At 43.3% G+C, this 24,939-nt stretch overlaps 1 protein-coding gene across 1 annotated transcript in view; it reads left to right on the forward strand.

Annotated features, from left to right (window-relative positions):
- The window catches only part of fat3b (FAT atypical cadherin 3b), a 65,992-nt gene that overhangs the window by 32,283 nt on the left and 8,770 nt on the right, over positions 1 to 24,939 (forward strand). The window contains exons 21-47 of the mRNA XM_071924658.2: positions 1,086 to 1,616; positions 3,043 to 3,407; positions 3,785 to 3,938; positions 4,852 to 4,959; positions 5,056 to 5,239; positions 5,728 to 5,948; positions 6,542 to 6,994; positions 7,162 to 7,296; positions 7,419 to 7,815; positions 8,828 to 9,024; positions 11,713 to 11,866; positions 12,025 to 12,258; positions 13,038 to 13,216; positions 14,175 to 14,388; positions 14,793 to 15,007; positions 15,109 to 15,246; positions 15,441 to 15,584; positions 15,688 to 15,885; positions 16,279 to 16,556; positions 16,909 to 17,471; positions 18,121 to 18,252; positions 18,435 to 18,592; positions 18,685 to 19,207; positions 19,566 to 19,719; positions 21,253 to 21,397; positions 23,216 to 23,635; positions 24,093 to 24,348. Coding sequence (XP_071780759.2) covers positions 1,086 to 1,616; positions 3,043 to 3,407; positions 3,785 to 3,938; positions 4,852 to 4,959; positions 5,056 to 5,239; positions 5,728 to 5,948; positions 6,542 to 6,994; positions 7,162 to 7,296; positions 7,419 to 7,815; positions 8,828 to 9,024; positions 11,713 to 11,866; positions 12,025 to 12,258; positions 13,038 to 13,216; positions 14,175 to 14,388; positions 14,793 to 15,007; positions 15,109 to 15,246; positions 15,441 to 15,584; positions 15,688 to 15,885; positions 16,279 to 16,556; positions 16,909 to 17,471; positions 18,121 to 18,252; positions 18,435 to 18,592; positions 18,685 to 19,207; positions 19,566 to 19,719; positions 21,253 to 21,397; positions 23,216 to 23,635; positions 24,093 to 24,348 — 6,850 coding nt within the window. The remainder of the gene's footprint in view (positions 1 to 1,085; positions 1,617 to 3,042; positions 3,408 to 3,784; positions 3,939 to 4,851; positions 4,960 to 5,055; positions 5,240 to 5,727; positions 5,949 to 6,541; positions 6,995 to 7,161; positions 7,297 to 7,418; positions 7,816 to 8,827; positions 9,025 to 11,712; positions 11,867 to 12,024; positions 12,259 to 13,037; positions 13,217 to 14,174; positions 14,389 to 14,792; positions 15,008 to 15,108; positions 15,247 to 15,440; positions 15,585 to 15,687; positions 15,886 to 16,278; positions 16,557 to 16,908; positions 17,472 to 18,120; positions 18,253 to 18,434; positions 18,593 to 18,684; positions 19,208 to 19,565; positions 19,720 to 21,252; positions 21,398 to 23,215; positions 23,636 to 24,092; positions 24,349 to 24,939) is intronic.

The following is a 24,939-nucleotide window of genomic DNA, read 5'->3' on the forward strand; positions in this document are numbered from 1 at the left end:
CCCTCAATAGCCTCCTAATTAGTGCTTATAGCAGTCAGTAAGGATGTTGTTGCACATGAATTGGGCTCTTAGTATGCTTTGCTCAGTATGGGGCTCATAAGGTGCTAGTATCACATATTATTGAGGGAAAACCCATAGTTAATAGTTAATATGTGTTCCCTGTAAGAGCCATTCTAGGGGAAAAGATATTTTGATATATTTGTAATTTGTATATTTGAAATAATGTTGATAGCTAATAATGTTAATTGAAATACTAGTGATATTGAATAGTTAATTTGTACTATAGTCATATCTGTTGATTATTATAGAACACTAGATTTCCTATAGTTTCTTATGTAGGCCTATAGCCTAACACATTCCAAGTAGTTGAAATGCTCCTTTACATTGACATCACCGTCATTAGACTCAATTGGAGTGAGAAAGTCCACGGAGCAACACAGTTTTTTGACCGAGAGAAAATGATTGCCAATTGATGAATCTTGTTAGTCTGTAACTGTTTTGTTTTTCCACTAAACGTTCTAAATGGAGTTATGGTCTCTCGAGATTTATTCGCATCAGACTCATTGCTTTTTGCATGGACTTTACCCAGTAGTTGCACATTTTGAAACACTGAAGGAGTGCTGCTACATTCCCTAATCTAAAGTGTTACCGAATTACACTACCAGTGAACAGTTTGGACACACCTGATTGAATGTTTTTCATTATCTTAAAGCCATTTTGATCTAAAGGCTTATGCTTAAATGCTTGAAATGTGTTTTTTTAGACAAATTAAATAGTTAAGTTGATGCCTATGTGTGAATTTCTTTCCAAAGCCTTTGCCTTTCCATCAAGGCAAAGGGTGGCTACTTTAAAGAATCTAAAATACAAGATAGTTTTGATTTGCTTAACACTTTTTTGATCACTCCATAATTCCATTTGTGTTATTTCATAGTTTTGATGTCTTTACTATTATTCTAAAATGTGGAAAATAGTAAAAATAAAGAAAAACGTGTGTGTCCAAACTTTTGACTGGTAGTGTATGTTCATGGTTTGTGGGGTTGTATAGTCTCTTGAGCCTCAAAGTTGTATTTAAATATTGCCTACAGGTGAATCCTGTGACAGGAGAGCTGACACTGAAGAGGGCCTTCGAGGCAGACTTATCCAACGCAGAGTACAAGGTGATCATTGTGGCCACTGATGGCGGCTTCCCGCCTCTCTCCAGCGAGGTGGAGTTGCCCGTCACTGTAGTGAACAAAGCCATGCCGGTGTTTGACAAGCCCTTCTACGGTGTCACTGTCAGAGAGGACGTGGCCATCTCCACCCCCGTCCTGTACATCAACGCCACCAGTCCAGAAGGACAGAGCGTCATATACACCATCACAGACGGAGACCCTTCCCTCCAGTTTGACATTGGCTTTGACACGGGAGTCATAAGTGTGATTTACCCCTTAGACTATGAGAGCATCCAGTACTACCGGTTAACGGTGAAGGCTACAGACACGCTGACTGGGGCCCGGTCTGAGGTAGACGTGGATATTGCCGTGCTAGATGTGAACGACAGCCCGCCGTCGTTCCAGAATACTTCATTCTCCGCCATGCTGGCTGAGAACTCCATGATTGGAACAACAGTGTTGCAGGTGTGTTTGTCTGTGTGTGTAATTGTTTACACTTTAGACCCACCTCAGTAATACTGTAGATTAATATAAGATGTCAACTCATTTATTTTTGAACTGATTGTATGATATTTCCCAAGAAATAGGAAAGGCCTTGCCCTTTATCGAATAGACCAGCATCTGTTATAGATGTGCTGAGGCTCATGTTGGCAAAACGACAAAACTCTAAGGCACACCAAATTATTTAAATCATTGATTGCTGTAAAATAACATATTCTCGGAAGGCCAGACAGTCAGTAAATTAGGCTACTGGCCTTGTTTGAGTGTACAATTATTGAATTTTAGGAGGAGGAGGAAGGTAATCAAAGAATATCGGCTGACAATATTTGTATAAAATCTCTAAATACACTTGGGCTTGCTCCATGGTACTTTCGATATTGTTGACTAGATGGATTATGCTTTGTAAATATATGATTTTGGCCATTGGCTTATCATCATAACATTGACTGGGTCTACAATTGGCAAACCTACTCCTTGAAATGTTAATAAATTGTAAACCAAAAACGAAGAACATAAAGCTGTTTGCCACTTTCATATTGCAGTAGCTTTTTGATTGCGTGTGTTAACATGCAGCAGGGGAAGGAACTGGTTTAGGGAATGAAAACAAAACTGAACTTATAAAGCTCTTTAATTTGCATACAGTTATTGACATTGAGTTTTAGATGTAAAAGTTCTGACTTTTGCTTTTTCCTCTGTTCTTGACTCTCTCCTGCTGCTTGGCTTGCCTGTATGGGCTTTCCTTGTTAGTATGGGCACAAGGTGGTAGCTCTTGAGCTACACTTCTGCGTGACGGGTCCAGAGATTTTCACAAATGGTTTCACAGCCACTAACATCATGCTTATAAATGTGCAGATCCACATAGAAAGAAATGTAATCACTCAATAGTAAATAGTTCTACAGAAAAAGCAGCAACTTTTGGCTCAACCCACAGAAGATGAATCTGAACTCTAGCTGCAAAGAGTTATGAATAACAGTTTGGTTACTGCAATTTGAAACAGTGGAACAAACCAACAGCAAAATAGTTTCACTTTCTTCCCCTGACATGAATATCACACTATTAAAATAATTATTTTCACTTTTTCATGTTTCTCTAATTGATATCTTGACAATGGTTGCATGTGGAATTCTTCACTTTGATGTTGAAGCATTCTGCCCCAGACAAAATAAACATTTCAACTGCCCTAGAAAGTATTCTCTGAAGTTTTTGTGTTTTTGGATTTGATATTGCCCTACCAGCATCCCAATCTCTCTGAAACCCAGAACTGCATTTACTTTTTTTCATCTGGACTCAATGTGGGTACAGTAGCTACGTATGTCAGGAGAAACAATCCAGACCTTGTCTTGAATAATGTATGAAGCAGAGCTAAGTTGAATGTTATTCTCCCTGTAGGTGTTTGCCCAGGACCAAGACTCAGAGAAGAACGCCGTGGTGAGTTACCAGATCCTGTCTGACATCTACAACAGCAGCGACTACTTCCACATTGACAGTACCAGTGGACTGGTGTTCACCGCACGTATCCTTGACTATGAGCTCATCCAGCGCTACAACTTCATCGTCAGAGCGACAGACAGCGGAGACCCTGCCCTCAGCAGCGATGTTAGCGTCACTGTAATTGTTACTGACACAAACGACAACCCGCCTAATTTCAGCCAGGCGCTGTACGAGGCCTATGTGAACGAGCTGGCTCCTCGAGGACACTTTGTGACCTGTGTTCAGGCGTCGGACGCTGACATCTGTGACGCAAACAGGCTGAGGTAAGATTTTGTCTGCAGGAAGTCTAATAAGAAAGTTCTGGGTTTGGTGTTTCCTCTGTGATATTTTGTAGCAGTGGCAATTGGAAATGTTGTCATTGATTTGGTTCTGTACTTTTCAATACATTATCATGACAAAAGCACTAATTCTAATCATTGGGCCTTTGTGTTTGTGTTTTGGGTGGAAAATTGGAATAAGTTATATCTTTTACTTTTCTTTAGCAGTGGTGGCGATGTTCTTGTGATGGTGGCTCACCGCTACTGAATAAATATAAAGTAGACTATAGAGTAGACAATAGTGCTTCGAGCTGCTACTGTTTCAAACAAGTAGCAAACGCTTTACATTTCTAAAATTGTACCATTTTTTGATACGCCTTTAGGTACAGTATTCTCTCTGGGAATGAGAGAATGACTTTTATGATGGACCGAGATACGGGGGTGCTCAGCCTGTCTAACAAGAGGAGGCAGGGCATGAAGCTCTCTTATCGTCTCAATGTGTCCGTGTCAGATGGAGTCTTCACCAACACTGCTCAGGTCAGACAACTTCTCTGCACTTACCACATAGTTCTGACATTTCCTCTACTTTTTTTTTAACCTTTGCAGTATTTATACAGAAAAAGCTGAATTACCACTCATGCTCCTCTTCAGCAACCTTCTGCTTCAAGTTCATTACACACATTCAGCTTTCCAGTGCCACTGCAGTTTTCTACTACTGGCCGCTGAGCAGCTCAACTGGTGCAATTGGAGGTTAATGCCGCGTTCATGCCATGTCAGATTACCGTAAATATGGCCTGCCTACTGGGAATAACCATTTATGTCAGCCTCCTAGTGGTAATTACAAGTAGGACATGTGGGGATTTTTTGTGGGCTGTGATATATTCCACTTGGCATCACAAATTGCGGCAGTGGGTCATCACAAGCAGTAAACACTGCAGCGAATCCACAGATGTCGGCAGTCCAAGATGATAAAAATCAAAATGATCAGTTATATTCACACAGTAATACAATCAACTCTACTCTACAAAAAGCGAGCAGTGTTTGCTGCAGTTTGTTTATGCCTGATTTTACATTCATAAATAAAAAAATATTTTGGATGTGGGGGTGGTGTTCCAACGAGTTAAACATGAAACATTAAACAAGCTGCAGCAGTGAGATGTCATCCCATTCTTTTGCTTCCTCCGATATGACGTGAATGCGGCATAAGTACCTTGCTCAAAGGCACCTCGACAGTAGTTTATGAGAGATGGGAGAGTGTTTCCAGGTCCATGATTCATACCAGCGAACTTCCAGTCTCAAACTGCTGCTCTAACCTCTGGACTACATGCCATACCATGTAGATTTGATCATTTTTGACAAATTATCCAATGATTGTTATCGTGGTCACATCAATGACAGCAGATATGAGAATGAGGATGATGATGATAACAATGATGATGGTGATCCCCAGGTGAGTGTGCGTGTGCTGGGAGCTAACCTGTACAGCCCAGTGTTCAGCCAGAGGTTCTACCTGGCAGAGGTCAGAGAAAATGCCCCTCCAGGCTCAAAGGTCATTCAGGTGGGTAATTCCTTACAGCAGGGTGGAACCTAAGCAGATTATACATGAATGATATATGGCTTTATTTCATGAACATTTTTCTGTATGAACCTCCAGGTCCGTGCGACAGATGAGGACTCAGGGCTGTTTGGTCAGATCACCTACTCCTTCATCAATGACCTGGGGAAGACTCAGTTCACCATCGAAGCAGATGGAGTCATATCCACTTCCCAGAAACTGGACAGAGAGAACCCCCTTAACAAGGACATGGTGCTGACCGTCATGGCCCTGGATGGTGGAGGTATTATTTACTGTAGACTGACCAGACTGACTATGAATTGATTCACCAAACTCACCCAACAAGTGCCAGAAGCCATCTTCAAATCAGCCAATATAGGGTGCAACAAATACAAAAAAATTATACCTCTGAATCTGGCAGGCCAAATAATCAGTACATGAATAGTGGTTGTATTTGGTAAATGTACTGTAGATGTTGCCTATAATGACATCCTACACTTATGAACAGTTATGAGTGTGAATCTTTGACCATGTGCACATTACATTTATATTTTAACATTTTAGATATTCAGTTGATGGACTTCTCCAGAGTGACTTACAATGATTGCAACAATGGAATAAGCTCAAATTCCTAGATATCCAAAATTACAAGCAAGCGATAGTAAAGAGTGCACATAGATCTTGACACCTTGACAGCGTTGAATCTTCAACATTCCCAGCTTAAAGTCAAATTTGATAAATGTATGCATTTATGTCCTGTCATTGTTCCAGGCCGTGCGTCCTTTTGCACAGTGCGTGTGATCCTGTCTGATGAGAATGACAATGCCCCTCGGTTCAGAGCAGTGGAGTACCGCATGAGCATCAAAGCTAACGTTGCCAAGGGCTCTCTGGTCACGCAGATCCAGGCCAGCGACCCTGATGCTGGGCCCAACGGAAGGGTCACCTACTCCCTTTACAGCGAGGCACGCCTATCACTGGTTGACGTTCTGGAGGTCAGAAAGTTTTGTATTTTTAACTTTAGCCTTTAGACTGCTGTATAATAAAATTGTGGGACATGAAAAACACATTTGCCCCACGTAGCTGTAGCAGCTGCAAAGATCTCCTCAAATCCCTTAAAGGAAAAAGGGAAAGTTTTAAGTTCTACTACCAAAAAGGTACATGTGAAAACCCATATGTGAATTCAAAGCACATGTGCTTTTTGGACACATTTTCATATGTGAAGAATTTTTTTTCACATTGTATTCTGACATCACATTTTTACTTCAGATATGAACATTTCAATTTCTAGGTGAAACGTTTTTTTTCGCATGTGAACAATTGTTTTTTTCACATTTTCGCCCTTCCATTACATATGACAATATTTGTTTCACATGTGAAAACTTAATTTCACATGCAAAGAGAATTCACAGGTGCAATTGTCATCTTCACATGGGAAATGTGAAAACATATGCAAACCAACATGTGTCAAAAAGCACATGTGCTTTGAGTTCACATGTGTGTTTTCACATGTGACTTTTTTAATGTTCAAAAGAATGAAGAAGAATGTTCTAGAGTTGATTGAGATGAAGATTTTGCTGGTGCCCAGGTGGAGCCAGACAGCGGATGGATGATGACCAAAAGCACTGTGGACCACCTGCAGGGGACGGTGCTGTCCTTCTTTGTCAAAGCCACTGACTGCGGTTCGCCTGCCAAACACTCCCTGGTGTCCGCCTTCATCCATGTCCTCCCTCCAGACGCCTTTGTTCCCTCCTTCAGCCAGCCTCAGTACTCCTTCACCATCCCCGAGGACACAGCGGTAGGTACGGCCCTGGGGTCTGTCTACATGGTCCCGGGACAGACCGGGTTCTTCACTGTGGTCGGAGGGGAGACACTGGACAGCAACCAGGGAGGGACCTTCCTGGTGGAGAGGGAGACGGGTCTGATCCGTCTGGTCAAGCCTCTGGACTATGAGCAGGTCAGCATCTTCCGCTTCAAGGTTGCGGCTACAACAAGAAGAGACCTGATAGAGTCTGTCTCCACCGTGGACCTGGAGGTTAAGGTTGGTGACAAAGGTCCTTAAAGTCATCACCCCTGTTATTTAAATGCTGAATTTCTGATTTAAAAATTCAAACAACGAGGAACCTGTATTTCTCCTGTAATTACCATTTTCAGTAGTGTTATTTAGGCTGGGTTGGGTTGAATCAATGATGATTTGTCATTGTACAGATTCTAGATGTGAATGACAACAAGCCAGTGTTTGAGACTAACACCTATGTTGCCACGGTGATGGAGGGTATGCCAGTGGGGACTAGAGTGGTCCAAGTGCGTGCGCTTGATCCAGACTGGGGCTCCAATGGACAGGTGCTTTACAACCAAGATTGATATACACACACACACACATTTGTTTTGCAGTCTCTGCTTAAATACCCCTAAATACCCCTATAGAAAAGCTTTTATCAGGAGTTTTATTCTTCAAATTGCAGGTAGCCTACAGTCTCGGACCTCTGCTCACCCAGAACGTGGAGTTTAGAAAAGACCCTCGCTCCAAAAGCAGTAGCCCCATCACTACAAGTTCCATCTTTGCCATTGACAGTAAAACAGGCTGGATCACCACAGTGAGCCAGATGGATCATGAGGCTTGTTCCAGCTACAGCTTTGAAGTAGTGGCGTCCGACCTGGGGGAGCTGCAGTCGCTCTCCTCCACCACGGTGGTAACCATCACGGTGTCCGACGTTAACGACAACCCGCCGCGGTTTGAGAGGGAGTGCTACCGGGGTGCAGTGAAGGAGAGCGACCCCCTCGGTGAAGTGGTGGCGATTCTGAACACCATGGATGGAGATGGAACGGATCAAAACCGCCTAGTCAGCTTTCACATTACTGGTGAGGGAATGAATATATTATACTTCAGTGTGCATCTTCAGTGCTGCAGTGCCTGTCCCCCTTGAAATGAAATCCAATCCTATCGGGATTGTGTGTGTGTGTGTGTGTGTGTGTGTGTGTGTGTGTGTGTGTGTGTGTGTGGGAGGGGGGGTGTTAGGGCTGCGTCTCATCCATCTGTCCGTCAAACGTGATATCTCAGGTGATTTCTCAGACATCACTGATTTTAATGAAACTCAGAAGGTTGATGCATCTTTGCAGTGTTCCAGCATTTAAAAAATTACACTGGTTGGCATGAGGATGCTATAATTAAAGGTCAACCTTTTTACCTGAACGTGACACCACTGGTCTGATGGAAGTGCTATAATAAAAGGTCAAATTTTCTTTAAAATGCCATAACTGCCATACCTGCTTGGAGGGATGGTGCATTTTGTCACTGGGCCAGAGGGGGCCTGCATCATTCATGGGTGACAACGTGTTTATTTGTTTTGTGAATGAGGCTCACAGTTCGTTCACCACTCTGTGACAATCAGATCATGGCGCCTTTGTCTGGTGTTTGAAGGCTCATCTACTGATGGGATTGGATTATCAGGATGAAACTAAAATATTGTTTCACGTGCGTGTGTGTGTGTGTGCACGTGAGTGTGTGTGTGTGTGTGTGTGTATGTGTGCTTTCTTTGCTTTTGAAAATGTAAGTGTGTTTGGCTTTAAGATTGTGTTGGATCTGTTTGGATCTCTTTTAGCCCATCGGGTTAGTCTTCTAAGACTCCATTCATTAGACAATAATACTAACATAAAAGAAAAACAAGACAGAAAACAAACAAAAGAGAGCATTTAACAAATAATTTAGGAGAATAAAATAGTTATGATAATAAGGAGGGAAACTATATACTGTAGTGACTTAAATTACTGCAAATCAAAAATAAAAGTTAAGATCCCAGTAGAAGGGGAAAAAGGGGATGTTGGTTACTGCTACAAGTGTCAGTATGTTAACCCTTGTCATTGTAATCCCCAGGCGGTAACCCGCGGGGTGTGTTTGGACTGGCCCTTGTGCAGGGGGAGTGGAAGGTGTATGTGAGTGGCCTACTGGACCGCGAGCAGCAGGATTGGTATCTGCTCAACATCACGGCCAGCGACGGCTTATACGTCACCCGCACCGTCGTGGAGGTGACTGTCATGGACGCCAACGACAACAGTCCCATCTGCAACCAGGTCAGGCATAGGGAATACACGGAATAGGAAATGGGGAAAGTGAAAATATTCAGTACAAACAGAGATAGCTAGAGAATATTGACTGACCAGACCATGGAGATCACTGTGTTCTTTTCCAGCCAAGTTCAAACAAAGTTACAAAGTGCTATCAAAGACAGAATTGCAGTAAGTCTATCTTTTGGGGCTTTTGGTACAGTAATTTCTCTATCCACTGTTTGGCTCCACACTAACAACTCTCCAGTTAGATCCTTGTCTAAACACAGAAAGAATACTTGCATTTTGATCATATGATAATACAGTTAGGGCACTGAAATAAAGTGAGTAATTTTACTGTAGACTTATCTAATTTGTTTCTTTGTAAAACCATGGTAGAACAATGTTGTTTATTCAAATCAGTCCCCGCAATTACCAGCGAGCCTATTATTGGGACAGATTAATGATAAGTGAATAAAATTTACTGGAGTGTTTTATCACGAAACCCTTCATGCAACAGCTGTTGTCTCAAGGCTGTGAGGGCTGCTGTTGTTGTAGCGCAGGATTTGTTCAATTAAATATCAATCCTTTATTCTACATTGTACCAAAGTACTGCAGGGTAGTAAGTTGTTGGATCATAAACTGAAAGCAGGTTAATCGGTCTTTATACTACAATTCATAGGATTGAACACATAAACTGACTGTAATATGGTATAATATAGAGGTTTAAAAATCAAAAGCTTATAAACTACACTTTTGCCTCATCTTTTCATGTGAATTAAAATTATTTACAAATTACATCAGTGGTAAAAAACAATCAGCCTCAATTCACTGTCCCAATCCTTGCACTTTTGACTGTAAAAGCCCATCCTAAAGTCAATACTAATGCTATGCTAAAAGCTGATCTATGCGAGGAAACACACTGTGAAAAGGGAAGATAATTGGGTTGTGGGGCCTTCTGGGAATATTCCCCTGCATTTAGTGGTATACTGCAATTCTTCGATTTTACTTAATTAGTTGAGGAAGTTTTATTCTCTTTCTAAACTCCGACTGAATCTCTTTGAAATAAGCCCTCCCTTTCTCCCTGCTCTCCTCTCATATTCCTTCTGTTCTTAGACAAGTAGGCCTATCTAACTGCTGAGTGAAGTGGTTCATCTGACGTTACAGGGCGGATAGAGGCATCAGCTGTACCAAGAGGCACGGAGAGGCAGACTCTGTGTTTATACTGTCTTCGATAGCACTTTGAGTTCTTTTCTTCTATTGTTATTACTGGTAGTAGTAGCAGTTGCACTAGTAGTAAGCTAGTAATAGTAGTAGTAGTAGCAGCAGTAGTGGTAGTAGCCTAGTAGTTACCTCTGCCAAGGAGGTTATGTTTTCGGTGCTGTTTGTTTGTTTGTCTGTTTGTTTGTCTGTTAGCAGGATTACAGAAAAACTACTGGCCCGATTTTCATGAAACTTCGGGCGGTGTAGCATGGGCCAAGGAAGAACCCATTAAATTTTGGAGCGGATCCGGATCCGACTCACGAACAAGCAATAATAGCACGAACCTTGGCGGAGGTCTGCGCTCTCAGAGTGCCCTTCTAGTTGTAATAGTAGTACCGTGTTTGTCCGTCTGTCCGTCTGTTAGCAGGCTATCTCAAAAAGTTGAGCACAGATTTGCACAAAACTTGGTATGAAGGTTGGTTATGGTCCAAGGAAGAACTGATTAACTTTTCATGTCGATTGGCCAAAAGGGGGCGTGGTGGTAGGTGTGGCATATCACCAAAAGGTGCATAACTTCCTTGCGGGGTGTTGGCAGAGACATGGCAGAGGTCTGTGCTCTACTGACACATTTTGTAGTTGAAGTAGTAGCAGTAGCAGTAGTAGGCTAGTAGTGTTAACAGCAGTAGTAGCAGTAGAAGTGGTAGTAGCAGTAGTAGAAGTTGCAGTAGTAGCAGCACTAGTAGTAGTAGCAGCCGTAGTCGTAGTAGTAGTGGTAGTAGTAGGAGCAGCTTAGTCGTAGCAGTAGTAGTTGTAGTAGCAGTAGCAGAAGTAGCAGTAGTAGTAGCAATAGTAGGAGTGTAGTAGTCGTAGAAGTATTAGTAGCAGTAGTGGTAGTTGTAGTAGTAGTAGTAGCAGCAGTAGTAGTAGTAGTAGCAATAGTAGTTGTAGTAGCACCAGTAGTAGCAGTAGTATTTGTAGTAGTAGTAGTAGTAGCACCAGTAGTAGCAGTAGTATTTGTAGTAGTAGTAGTAGTAGTAGCAGCAGCAGCAGCAGTAGTAGTAGTAGTAGCAGTAGCAGTAGTCTAGTAGTAGTCCTAGCATTAGTAGTAGCAGTAGCAATTGTTTGATGACAATTGTTTGAAAAAAAAAAAAAAGCACACTATGAGTCAGGTACTGGGGGTAGGAAGGTAACATGAGTAAAGCAGCAGAACAGGATACACAGCATTGTGCTTAGGCATAGTTTGCCCATTTTGCATGTACGTGTTTGGCAAAATAGTCAGGGCACACGGTTCATTTCTAAAGGCAGGGATTGGTATGGGTGGAGGCAGGGGCAGAAAAGGGCACTTAACTCTGTTGTGCTTGTTCTATCAACAGGGATAATGGATGCAGGGCAGAGCAGTTTAATGTGTTTTTTGATGCGTTGAACTGATTTTTGTCAGGCAGTGGTTTCAGTGTGTGCTTCTGTGTGTGTGTGTGTGTGTGTGTGTGTGTGTGGATGTGGGTGCTGTGCCAGGCGGTGTATAGTGCCTCTTTTCCTGAGGACATCCCCACTAACAAGGGCATTCTGACAGTGGGAGCAACAGATGCTGACTCAGGCTCCAGTGCTGAGATCCAATATTCACTGTTTGGCATAGGGGTTGAAGACTTCTACATGGACGCAAACACCGGTACTCTCATTAGTATTTTCTTCAGGTTTTCTTTGATCAAAAGAAAAAAGAAAAAAAGAAAAAAGAAGAAAGAAAAAAAACAAAACAACACAAATAAAACATTCTCTCTCTTGTTTTCTGTCTTGTCTGTTTCTTACTTTCACTGTTTGCGTACAAAGGTGAGTTGCGAACATCCACCTTTATGGATCGGGAAAAGACGGCCAGCTACAAACTCATTGTCCAGGCAACTGATGGAGGCGGGCTCTTCTGTCGCTCTGAAATTTTTCTCAGGGTATTGGATGTAAACGACAACTTCCCCTCTTTCTCCTCTACCCAATACATGACTAGTGTTTATGAGAATGCCTCGCCCAAGGCTCTGCTCACCCGGCTGCAAGCCAGTGACCCTGATGAAGGTAAGCTGGTACTACGCTTTCCTATGCGAGATAGATAATATGTTGTCTATTACATATCATCACAATGAAAACATCAGCATCTACTTTTAAGTATATGGCAGTGGAGCTGGGTAGTGAGTAGAGAGACTATTCTTCAACCAGTGACAGAGGTGTGACCAAGTCAACTTTTCTCGAGTCCCAAATCAGTCACAAGTCTAAATGAAGTCAAATCCAAGTCAAGTCCATGTCATTAATGTCAAGTCTCAAGTCTAAATGTAGAACATTGAGTCAAGTCAAGAGGCCAGTATCAATTTAATATATTAAAGAAAACAAAATATCTAGGACTTTTCAATGCAATATGGTTTTACTAGGATAAAAACTTGGTAAGTGTATCATGAGTTTGATTTCTTTAATCAGTTTCAAATTCAGTAAATTCAATAATTCCATACAAATTCAGAAAACATAATTTAAATTCAGTTGTCTGGTGGAACAGATCTCATAACCTTCAGTCTAAGTCGTTTACACAAACACAAGATCTTTTGTCAAGACTTTAGAAACTTTTTCAAGTCACCAGAGTACAAGTCAAGTCTCAAGCAATTAAAATTGTGACTCTAGTCTGACTCGAGTCCAAGTCATGTGACTCGAGTCTCCACCTCTGACCAGTGAACACGGATTCAAGCCCCCATGTCACCAAGCATCGACCCTGTTGACGTGTCCTTGAGCAAGACACTTAATCAACAACATTTCAGCCTCATATCAATCTCTTGGATGTGCATAAATGTTTTGTCTGTCTTCTCCAGGTATTAACCGTACATTGGTCTACTCTCTGGTGGATTCAGCCAACGGGTTCTTTTCCATCGACCCAGTGTCTGGGGTGGTGATCCTGGAGAAGCCTCTGGACAGAGAGGTCCGAGAATCCTACCGGGTTCGTGTCCAGGCCACTGACCAAGCCGGGCAACAGGGGGCGCTCTCCTCACAGGTAGGTGGGGAGTCAAAATGATGCAGGTTCACACTCACAGTTGTGTTTTTGTGTGACATTTTTTCCTCTGTTGTCCTTTGGTTCATAATTTTGTTAAATGCCTTTGTGTCTCTATACACCTGCATGTCTGCCATCTGCCTGTCACTAAACCTACCTGCAAATATATAATGTGAATTTTAATCCAAAAGATACTATTTGAAAAAAAAATGAAACCTACTCTGACAAAATGATTGCTGACATAAAAAGAAAAAATACTTTTTATTATCAAAGTTGATAACAATCTTGAGCAATTAACTTTCAAAATAGTCATATTTTAGGTGATGTAATTTTTCAGATATTGAGCAATTACATCAAGGGATGGATGTTATTTTAATGATACCATTAGTCAGCTGTACACATTGTCATCCATCTGGTGGTGTGCGTGTGGAAGATGCCAGCAGGGAAAAACACATAGAGACAGAGGAAGTGCAGAACAGCCCCTGATGGGTGATTCATTACAAATAGCCCGTGCAGGGAGTGAGGAGCCAAACTGTGTGGCTGAAAAGGGGTGCAGAGTGGCTCCAGGCATTGCTGTTGAACTGCGGTTGTCCAGAGATGGTAATGGCTTGTCTGTCAGCCTCCATTCGCGGTCCCAGCCGGTGTCTGTATTGGAACAGAGGAAAAAAAGAGTGTCAGACAAGCTGAGACAATTTTGGCTCTGTGTTATCACCAGTCTGTTCTGTTTTGGCTCATTTTGAGGCTACCATGATGAGCCGCAAATTGACTGCAGCTGTGGCACCACAGTCACGTGGAAGTGGGGTCAGGTGAGGCCGCTTAGCAGTCGCCCCATGTGCTCTTTGTTTATGTTTGATGGTCCACTGTCCATGGTGCTGATGCTGAGCTGTCAGGGCCGGGGAGCGGCATAAACACACTGGCGTTGGTGGGGATTTATAATCATAATCTGTTGTGTCTCTCCCAGGTTGATCTGACTGTTTTGGTCCTGGATGTGAATGACAACGCCCCGGTCTTCCAGAGGAGGGACTATGCCGTTACTGTTCCTGAGGATGTAGCTGTGGGGACCGAGGTGCTGCGCGTGTTGGCCACTAGCGTTGACATCGGACCTAACGCTGAGATCACCTACAACATCCGTTCTGGCAACGAGCTGGGAAAGTTCACCATAGACAGGAGCCTGGGTAAGTGGCTGCCTTTCTGGCCAAAGTGCAAATTCATTGTAATTTTCACCAAATAAAGTAAAATATTAACCTAATCCTACCTTTAACCCCAACCTTAACCTTGCTGAAGACCGTATGTCTAATCCAAACCTTAAATAGTGATATAAATACATTTTTGTGGTCATCGATTTTGGAAGACATAATGATAAATTGCTTTACTAATACCTCAGCCAGAAAGTGAAAACTTTTCCTTTTTGATTAGTTTGTTATTGCGTGTGTTTTGGCAATTTACTTGTGTAACATGAGATGCTTGTCATGTCTTTGTGTGTGTGTGTGTGTGTGTGTGTGCGTGTGTGTGTGTGTGTGTGTGTGACTGTGTGTATGTGTTTGTGTGCACATGCATATCTGCGTGCATGTTATTATAGGCTCTATTTCTGTCGCTGATGATCTGGACTTTGAGGTGTGTAAGGACTACTACCTGACTATTGAGGCCTGGGACAGCGGCACCCCTCCTCTCAGCACTGCTACCATGGTAACCATCGAACTCATGGATGTCAACGATAATGCTCCGGCCTTCAGTCAAGACATTTACAATGTTCTGGTCAGCGAGGATGCGTCCGTTGGGCAGACAGTTACTAAGGTAACATTTGTTCTTGATTTGTTGTCCATCTTTATATTGGGCTGTCAGCATTTTTTTTCTCCTTGCTTTTACTTTCGTTTGACTGGATGTGTTTTCCGTAGTTGCTGGCCGAAGACCTGGACAGCCAGGTGAATGGGCGAATCACCTACTCTATCCTGAAAGGTGATCGTAGCAACCAGTTCTGGATTGACCCTGTAACAGGCCTGCTCAAAGTCAATAAGCGGCTCGACCGAGAACTAGTAAGGATGCATCTTCAAGTACAATGTCTCATAAACAATCAATAGTAATTTTCTGGTTCATGAGCACAGCCAAGGCAGCAAATGCCAAGGTCAACACCCACTGAAGTCTCGCATTATGCAAGCATAACAGCGCACCTTTGCTATCCTTGCCATATTGTCTGATATATACAGACATCTCCCTCCGCTCTGTCTAGGTGTCCCGGTTCTCTCTGTCAGTGCAGGCGTTCGACAGCGGCTCTCCTGCCATGTCCTCCACTGTCACTGTTAACATCGACATCTCTGACGTCAACGACAACCCTCCTGCCTTCTCCCCTCCCAACACCACAGCCATTATACAGGTAAAAGTCTGTGTGTGTGTGTGTGTGTGTGTTCATGTGTGGTAGCATGTATGTGTGTTTGTGTGCTAACATCATCTCAACTCTTCTCTCTCCATCCTTCCAGCTAAACCAACCTGCTGGCGCCACCCTTGTGAAGCTGTCAGTCAGCGATAAAGACTCCTCTAGAAATGGCCCTCCATTCGAGTTTCGCATTGTGTCTGGAAATGAGGGCAATTTCTTCTCCCTGGACCAGACAGGAACTGTGAGGTCCAACCGTGTGTTTGGACCTGAAGCGCCCAGGGAGTTCACCCTCGAAATCCAGGTCAGAGATTGTCTTTTTTTGGCCATTGTTTATTCAGGGAAGTTTGACTTAGCACAAATGCACTTTTCAGCAAAACCCTGCTTCACACTCATACAGTTACACACAGTTGCCCCTGGGAGCTGCCCAGTGCTACCGCAGTCTTTCACTGTCAGCCACTGAGTAGCTCCATTGGAGCAATTAGGAGTTAAATGCAGTCCTGAAGGACTCCTCAGTGGCAGTTGTTGAGGCGCAGAGGGTGTTTCTCAGTAGCATTCCCTGGTAAGATTTTCCCAGACAGTCTGGGATTCAAAAAGTCAGTCTACTGCTATAGTGGCGTAGAGGAATGTTCTTTGCTAATGACTGCAATTAGTCAATATATTGAATTATTTTTATGTTTCTTCTTCTGTCTCTCAGACCAGCGACTCTGGTAAGCCACGCCTTACCTCCTCTTCCTGGGTGTTTCTGAGGGTTATTGGGAATAGTCAGTACAAACCCTCTGTCTCTCCCCTGGAAATCCTCATTGTCATGGTGACAGACGCCTTCCCGGGCGGCCCGATAGGTCGGATCTATGCAACCGACCGAGACCCCAATGACGTGCTGTCATTTACTCAGAAGCCTCAGCTGAAGAGCATGTTCAAGATCAACAGACAGGATGGCAGCATTGTGGCTCTGCCAGGACTGGAACCTGGCAGGTACACACTACCACACACACACATACACACACACACACACACACACACACACACACACATACACACACAGACGCATGCTGAGAACTATTTAATTTTGTGATGATAGGGGAAAAACACTTTTTTTCATGTCACAAATCACTATTGTCATGCGAAAATATTGTAACTTAAATTGGAAAAAAAGGATTGCATGCTCCTCTATGAGTGGAGAAAATTATACAAACTTTATACAAACTTTTATATAAACTGGGCTTGCTTCTCAGTTCCTGAAAGCTGACATTTTGGAGGTTTTTACCTGGCAGCGACAATATTCTGGTTCACAACAACATGTGCTTTTGTTTGTCTTTTCCCTCAGATACCAGATGAACTCTACAGTGAGTGACGGACGCTTCGCTGTGATAGCAGACGTGTCCGTCCAGGTGCAGCAGGTGACAGATGTGCTGTTGCGAAGCGCCCTCACCTTGCGCTTCAGCTCCCTGTCCCCAGAAGATCTGCTCAGTCGCTACCTCAGCCAGATCAAACTCATGTTACGGGGCCTGGCCGGCTGGAAATGGTCGCCGGGGCAACAGGATCCCCTCCACATACTCAGCGTGCAGCCGGTGATGGGGACCCCTGATGTGGACTTGCTGCTGGCCATGGAGAGGCCGGAGACATCAGGGAGCGGGGGGATGGGCGGGTTCTACTCCAGCCAGGAGCTGTCCACCAGGCTGGAGGAGGCTGGGGCGCGGGGACAGTTTCGGGGCGTCCTAGCCGGGGCGGTGGTGGTGAGCCAAGCCTGTTCTGGGGAGCTGGAGTGCGGGGACAGGGTGTGTGAACAGACCCTGGTGATGGAGGGGAGCTCTCTGGTCACCTACAGCACGGAGAGGGTCAGCCTGGTGTCGCCGAGGTTCGGCCGCACGGAGACCTGCACCTGCCCCGGTGAGCACAGCACTCATACTCGGACGTGAAATTTCTGCAGCTAGATGTCTGACTAGGGCAAAGCGTGCATTACCCCTGTTCTTCAGTGTCTTCATGGGCTACCTGTTAGTGTTTGACTTACACCTGAAAATGTGTCTCAGCTACTTTTTAGATAAGTTACCAGTATTGCCCTCAGATCTTCTAATTTAGAAGTCTTTTTGGAATCCTTAGGCCCACAGCAAAGATATTTTGGATTTTAAGGTTTTTTTCCATACATAATACATCAAATGTTTTTTTTTTTACTTTGATATTGTGTTGCCTTTTATTTATAATAATGCTAACTGTTCTTGTTAGTGTTAGTATCAAGGTACCCCAGTACAATATTTAATTTACATCATATAATATTAAATCTCTAATTTAAAAAATGTATTAATTTATGATGTATCACAATACATGCATCTTGAATTGCATCATTTTTATAAAATAGGCTAAATCAGAGATAGACAGACAGACAGACAAAGAAAATCATGACTTAGAATTTCATTGATTTTAGGCTGTTTGCCACCCTTTTAGCTATCCCATTCATTAAAAATTGCAGAATCATTATTAGCAATCGTATTCTGAAATCTTAAAGTATTCTCATATTCGTATATCTCGCCCATCCAAACAGGAGAAACATGCCCCACCCCTCTGGAGCTTTGTGAAGGTCAGTCCTGTCCAGCAGACATGCAGTGTGTTCGCTCTGGTCCTACAGCGCCATCTGTCTGCCAGTGTCAGCCTGGCAGGCTGGACGAGTGTGCAGGTACGCAGGTTGACGTCCTTCTAGATGCACGCAGTAGAGGCCACTCATGTAAATGGGCAGATTAGTAGATTACAACTTTGCAATGCTTTTATTGTTTTCTCTGTCTTTTTTTTCTATAAATTTAAACCTTTCCCCTTTAATTTTATTCCTGTGTCTCTATGTTTGTTGAATGTGTACTGTAGGCCAAACCTCTCTGAGTTTCTCAGGAAACAGTTACATCAAGTACAGAGTGACAGAGAGCGGCCAGAGCGGAGAGATGAAGCTCGGCCTGAGGATCAGAACACTTCAGAGAAGAGGAGTCATTATGTTCACACGCGTTAACCCCTGCACCATGCTCAAGGTACACATGCATACCCATCCACATGCTGCACTTTATTGTAGCACAATGCTAGATCTACTCAAGGAAGCCTACTGTATTTACTTCTTCCTCAGATTGAGGGGGGTCGACTCTGGTTCCAGCTGGACTGTGACAACACCCTTGGTATTATGGGTATCTCTGGCAGACCGATAAATGATGGCCTCTGGCACGCTGTTGCCTTGGAGCTGACTCGCAACTATACCCTCCTGTCATTAGATGACAGCTATGTGGAGCGCCGCAGAGCAGCCAGAGCGCCTGTCCGCCTCTGGCCTCTGGCCCCTGACTCATCCTTCTTCTTCGGGGCCCAGGTGAGGCCGCCGACCGGGCTAGGTGAGAGGCCAAGCCCGGGGCCGGGGAGGAGTCTAGGACCGGGGGATCGCGGTGCGAGGGGCCCCCCGCGGGCGCAGGATGGCTTCCAGGGCTGCCTGGGCTCGCTGATGCTGAACGGTAACGAGCTGCCACTCCAGAATAAGAGAAGTCGTTACGCTGAGATAGCCGGGCTGAGCGAGGTCAAGTTGGGCTGTGTGCTTTATCCAGATCCCTGTGTCAGTCAGCCCTGCCTCAACGGAGCCATCTGCAGCAGCCTGCCCTCCGGAGGTCCGTGTGTCACTGTGCAGATCTGTGTGGCTGTAGTAGTCTTGTTGTATGAATGCCTGCTGTCATGTTAAACATTTCAATCAATTCAGTCAATTTTTTTCATGATTTACTTGAATTGAAGGTACTTGACATGTCTATTATGTGTTACGCATCTTTTATGAAGCATCCACATATCGATTGTTATTTTCAAAGACACATGATTTTGACTCGACAGCATGTATGTGCAGTAGTGGCCATGTACACTGTATTCTACTGATTTGTAAACCTTGATGTTTCAGTCATTACTCACATATGATATCACATATCACATATTAGACGTTTGTTATTAATTCTCACACGTTTAATCTCTCCCCAACAGGCTTTGTGTGTAGTTGCAGTGCGGGCTTCACTGGAGGGCGCTGTGAAATTGAGCTGACGTCCTGCATGCCAAACCCATGTCAGAATGGCGGGGACTGTAAGCCGGTGGGCAGCGCCTTCCTCTGCGGCTGTCCCAGAGGACTCGCAGGACTTATGTAAGATACGATAGCCTGCAATCACACATATACCGTTAAGCCTTAATCACTGATCGGACAGAGAGTGTTGACTAATGGTGTGTCCCGTTTATACCGTTTGTGTATGATGACAATTAGTATAGTGATGATTTAGAAATTTAATCTCAGTCCGTGCCAAGCGGAGGCACTCTATCACATTAACATACACACACACATCCAAAACACGCACAAACACACATCCAAACACACAGGAACACGTGTATGACTCAGTAAACACACACACACATTAGTCCACATTAGCCCAGCACCCACTATGTTTTTTCTTTGGTTGTTATTGTGTGAGTTAATTTAGTGTTTCTAATTTAATTCCACGCAATTTCAGTTGAAAAGCTTATAATCGTTCTCCAATTGCCTTCTTAATTACAGCTCAGTAATTGCCTTTGGAATAACCTCTCTGCTCATGCCGTCCTTTCGCTGTTCAATAGAGCCACCACTAGAGAGCAGTTCTCCCTCAAAGGAGAAAATGCTTCTGCTTTTTCTAATGTTGTGGACAAAGACTCTTTAGTGCTGCTGATGAAGTCAGATGAAATTAGAAAGAGTTGAAAATTAACCAAGATGAAAATGAAGAGGGAGCAGCAGCTTTTGAAAATCATTAGATGAGGATAAACACTGATTGAAGCTATAGTCACTGCAAATATGTGATTCAAGCAAACAGCTGTTAAGTGTAATTGACTGTGAAATTGGAGTCTTTCTTGTAAACTGATAATTGTTATTACACTGAAATGTGTATATATGCAATACAAGAGAAAAACAAATTTGTAACTACAGAAATGCTGTAGAAAAGTTGGTTAATTCAGGTATATTCATCTTATAAAATATTCATGAGCGGATATTGCTGGCCAACGTAAACCAGGCCTTGTTAAGTTAGTTCCATAATATCCTTAATGACTCTTTATGTTTGTATAAAGGAATTATCCAACTGCACACTCTGTGTTTGTTTGGTTTTTTTTTTCATTCAAGCAGAACTTTGGATAGTTTTACAAGGCAGCTGCCCCAAAACTCAGAAATGTTTTTCTTCTGACATCAAGTCAGCTTTTGTACAATGTTTGAAAAATCCCATTAAGAAAAACTAATTGAAAGGAGAAAGGCATGTATTTTCTGTCTCCCTCACAGTGGGGCATCGTGTTTGAAATGACAAGCTAAGACAAGCGTGCATGTGTGTCGAGTTAAAGTGTGTTAGTGTCTTTCTGTGCGCATCTTTATGCAGAAGTGTGTGTGTGTGTACGTGTGAAACTGCATCCCTGCACAGAGGCATATTTCTTTCACAGCACATTTAAATGATGATAATAGGGTATCCTAGAAAGTAACCCCTTTATTTAGCAAAAGAAATGCACTCTGAATAGATCTGATCTCCAAAGCATTTATTTTCTTTCTCTTCCCCTACACTTTTTGACTCAGTGTCACACTTCCATCTTTTATTCTTCTGTCTCCCTTCGATACCAATCATCTTCTCCGCTCCTCTGCATAGCAATGTATTTGTGTGTGCCTCTGCAGATGTGATGAGGATGTAAATGAGTGTGACCGGGAGGAGTGCGAGAACGAAGGAGAGTGTGTGAACACGTTCGGGGCGTTCTACTGTAACTGTTCGGAAGGGTTCGAGGGTCAGTTTTGTGGAGATTGGATCTCCGGTGACACGCAGGTATAGTATGAACAAAGGTAGAAAGAGTGCTGAAATATTTGAAATATACTCAAGTGAATGTGCAGTTACTTAAGTTGAATTTAACTCAAGTCAAAGTAGGAGTACATGTCTACCAGACTGCATGAAGTACTTTATGAGGCAACCTTTAAGCCCCAAAAAATTCCCTGATTCCCTGATTTTGTCATGGCAAATAATTGGATCGGTCATTAAAGGTGTAGCGGTGGTCATTTTAAATAATATCTACAAAATTGGTGTCAGTCTCTGTGGGTTAAGTGCACACTGACTATTTTACTGTAATTGGCAGATTTCCTTGTACTCACTGCTCCTATGGCTGAAAATGAAATTTAACTCAACTAATGGTAAATCTTAGACAATAAACTGAAGTAGAAGTGAAAAGTAAAAGGCTTTGAAGGTTACTTTCTTTTGAGGATTTAGAGACATTTGAGTTGCCCATATTTGGACTTGGCATACTCAGTATAGGTAATGAGAATTTGGAGTGTGCATTGGCCTCCCAAGAAGGTTATATTCACCTGCTTTGTATCTTTGTCACCTCTATCTACAGTAGATGAATGAAAGTCTGGTAATAGGTAGTGACATTTTTCATTTGTAGTTGTCGAGCTCTTTACTTTTTGTCTTGTATACCTTCCACTGAGACTGCAAGCCCAATTAATGGTTACATAATGTGAGGAGGATGGAGCTCTTATTATTCCCTAAAAGACTGTAATTAGGTGAAATGTAACCTTGGTCTACATTGTCTATTAGGCTCCATGCAGTGCAGGCAGACAGGTTACCTTTGTTTGTTGTTATTGGTATCTGCTGTATAAAGACATTTGTAGGCAGGTACAGCTAGAAATAAACAAAGCTAATTAGAAGTTCACCTTTTTAACTGCAGCCTGCTTGTCACATTCATTCTATTAAAATAAGACATTGTAGAATGAATCTCTCATTTGCACCACAATGCAAGACTGCAAGTGTGACTGTTGTTATCCTTTGTAGTGATAAGTAGATAAATGTTTGGATACTTATCTAACAGGACCGCCGCACATTATATAAACTATTCTAAAATCTAGTTGTCACACCGACAAAATGTCAAATCTGTGTGCGGCACGGCTCACTTATAATCAGACGATGTTTTCTTTCATAAAACTCAGCTTGACTCATTGCAAGGTTTCAAATTCACAGGTGGATTAAAATTCTGGTGGTCTTTTCAACAACTTGTTGTACTCTGTTGGTTACGCATTAATTTACATAGATCTCTTCCACAAGAGCACATCTTGCTGGAGGCCACTATTTTCCATGCCTAACTTCAAGGTTGGAAAGCGTGGAGAGAGACTCGTGTAAAAAAACGAATTAAGAACCAATAAGTGGAGTTTTAAATGAAGGTCTGAATCAAACCCTCACCTGAAATTATTTTCTTTTGCATGACTTCCTGAATAATTTAAATGAGATTAACTTGTACTGTAAAGGAAGAAATGTGCGTCACTGTTGTCAGGTGGAAACCTTGTATCTCCGTAATGTTAACTTTTCAAGAACTAAGAAAAACAGCCTAGTTTTCAGCTTGACGGCCATGCATTTTTTGAGTTTATCTAAATCTTTTATAATTTTGAAAAGATTTCACAAACCCAAGGGTTGTAGAATTTTCTCAACACATGGGGGAGCGTGTAATCCTTCAGTTGAAGTTAAAACATGAAAATCACCAAAACTGGAATTACTAGGTTTTCACCCAACAGCAACGATGTATGCAATCTTCCCGTTTAGAATGAGAGATAATATCAGTGTTTTCCTGATATTTCCTGGTTTTCTCTACATCTTGCCTAGGCGGAGCCCCTCTCTTACGTTGGACCAGGAGAGATCATCGGCATCGGGGTCCTCGCCTTCGTCATCATTCTCCTCCTCGTACTCTTCATCGCCTTCAGGAAGAAAATCACCTTCAGGAAAGACTCAGATCCGGGCCCAGGCACTCAGGCCGTGATGGACGTCTCCGCTATTTCCACAGAGACCAGCTACATGCTGCACAAGACCGGCATGGGGGCGGAGGGGATCGAGTTCCAGGCGGTGCGTGTGTCAGGCTCACCGGGGGCAACAAGTAACTACGGTGACGGGGGAGGAGGCAGCGGGGGCCCTCCTCAGGTCATGGTGCGTCCCACCACCCACTCCCCATTACCAGGAGGACTCTGCAACCAGGGCATGAGGAGTGTGGATGGTGACAACAAGACCACTTCTAGTGAGGGGAGTCAGGTACGGTAGAGTGTGATACAATAGAGTATACATGTGTGTGTGTGTGTGTGCATGTGCGCAAATGAATTATTGAAATTCATGTCCATATCTTGTCATAAATGAGCCGCCCATTTGCAGGATTGCAAGACACTATCGTAATGACAATTTCAATTCAAATCACAAGGAAACAGCATTTTGATGGCGTCTTGCTTTCATAATTCAACGGATTTCCAGTTAAAACAAGATGTTGGGGCGGGATATGATGTGGGGAGAGACTGTTCAAAAGTTGATTGGATAGGTTGGACCAAACGGGAAGTGACTCAGAAGGACTGGATGCCGGCCTGCATTGTGTTGTAGAGGACCACTTGCTTCTTCCAACACCTCCATTACCCCCGTCCTTCAAAATGAATAAATTCTATCCACTGGGACGTGCGTCACTGTTTTCACTGTTTTTCTTTTTTCTTCTTCTTCTCCACAGCTGAGCAGCTTCCTGTCAGACATGTCTAATGTCCGGGGCGGGGCCAGCAGGAGGGGCGTCGCGGTGTGCAGCGTGGCACCCAATCTCCCATCAGCGTCGCCCTGTCGCTCGGAACTTAGCCCCGCCCACAAAGTGTCCTGGGAGGGGGAGGCAGCCAGGGAGGAAGGGCAGGAGAGAGCGAGAGATGAGAGAGAGGAGGAATGGGAGCAGAGAGCCTATGAGTTGGAGAGAACACAGAGAGCCAACAGTCCACAGGGTAAGACTGCGACCATGTGCGCCAAACACACACACACACACACACACATACACATACACATACTGTGTCTCTAACGTCTGATCAAAAGACACAGATCACTGAATACATAGAGCATGAACTCTTTGTGTTACACCCATACTGTCAACTCCACTGAGAGAGCTAATTTCACAGTGATCTATGCCTTTTGATCACACACTTGAAAGAAAGGGGCCATAATGAGCAAGGGTGCTTGAATTATTTCGAAAGTTTTTGCTCCTGTTAAGTAAATAGCCAACACTATGAAATCAGCCTGCTGTTTGAGAGCTGAGCTACTGCCAAACCTAGCAGGCTCAGGTAGGTCACCCAAATCAGGATTTTTGATTTCATAATAATCAAGGAGTTGGTTTGCCAGTGAAGAAAGCCTCAATAAGACCGCAGTTTCTATGCCTAGCTGCTACGTGACAGTCCCTAATCTTACATATAATCAAAATAGTATGTGTAACTCTGTTTTTGTGCCTTGTGACATTGTCACATAAGCAGTCATTATACACTTTTTATAAAATAACAAGGCTCTCATAACCGGTATTGGACTCATTACGCAAAAAATAAAGC

Source organism: Centroberyx gerrardi, chromosome 11 (genome assembly GCF_048128805.1).
Source record: "Centroberyx gerrardi isolate f3 chromosome 11, fCenGer3.hap1.cur.20231027, whole genome shotgun sequence".
Taxonomy (NCBI): Eukaryota; Metazoa; Chordata; class Actinopteri; order Beryciformes; family Berycidae; genus Centroberyx; species Centroberyx gerrardi.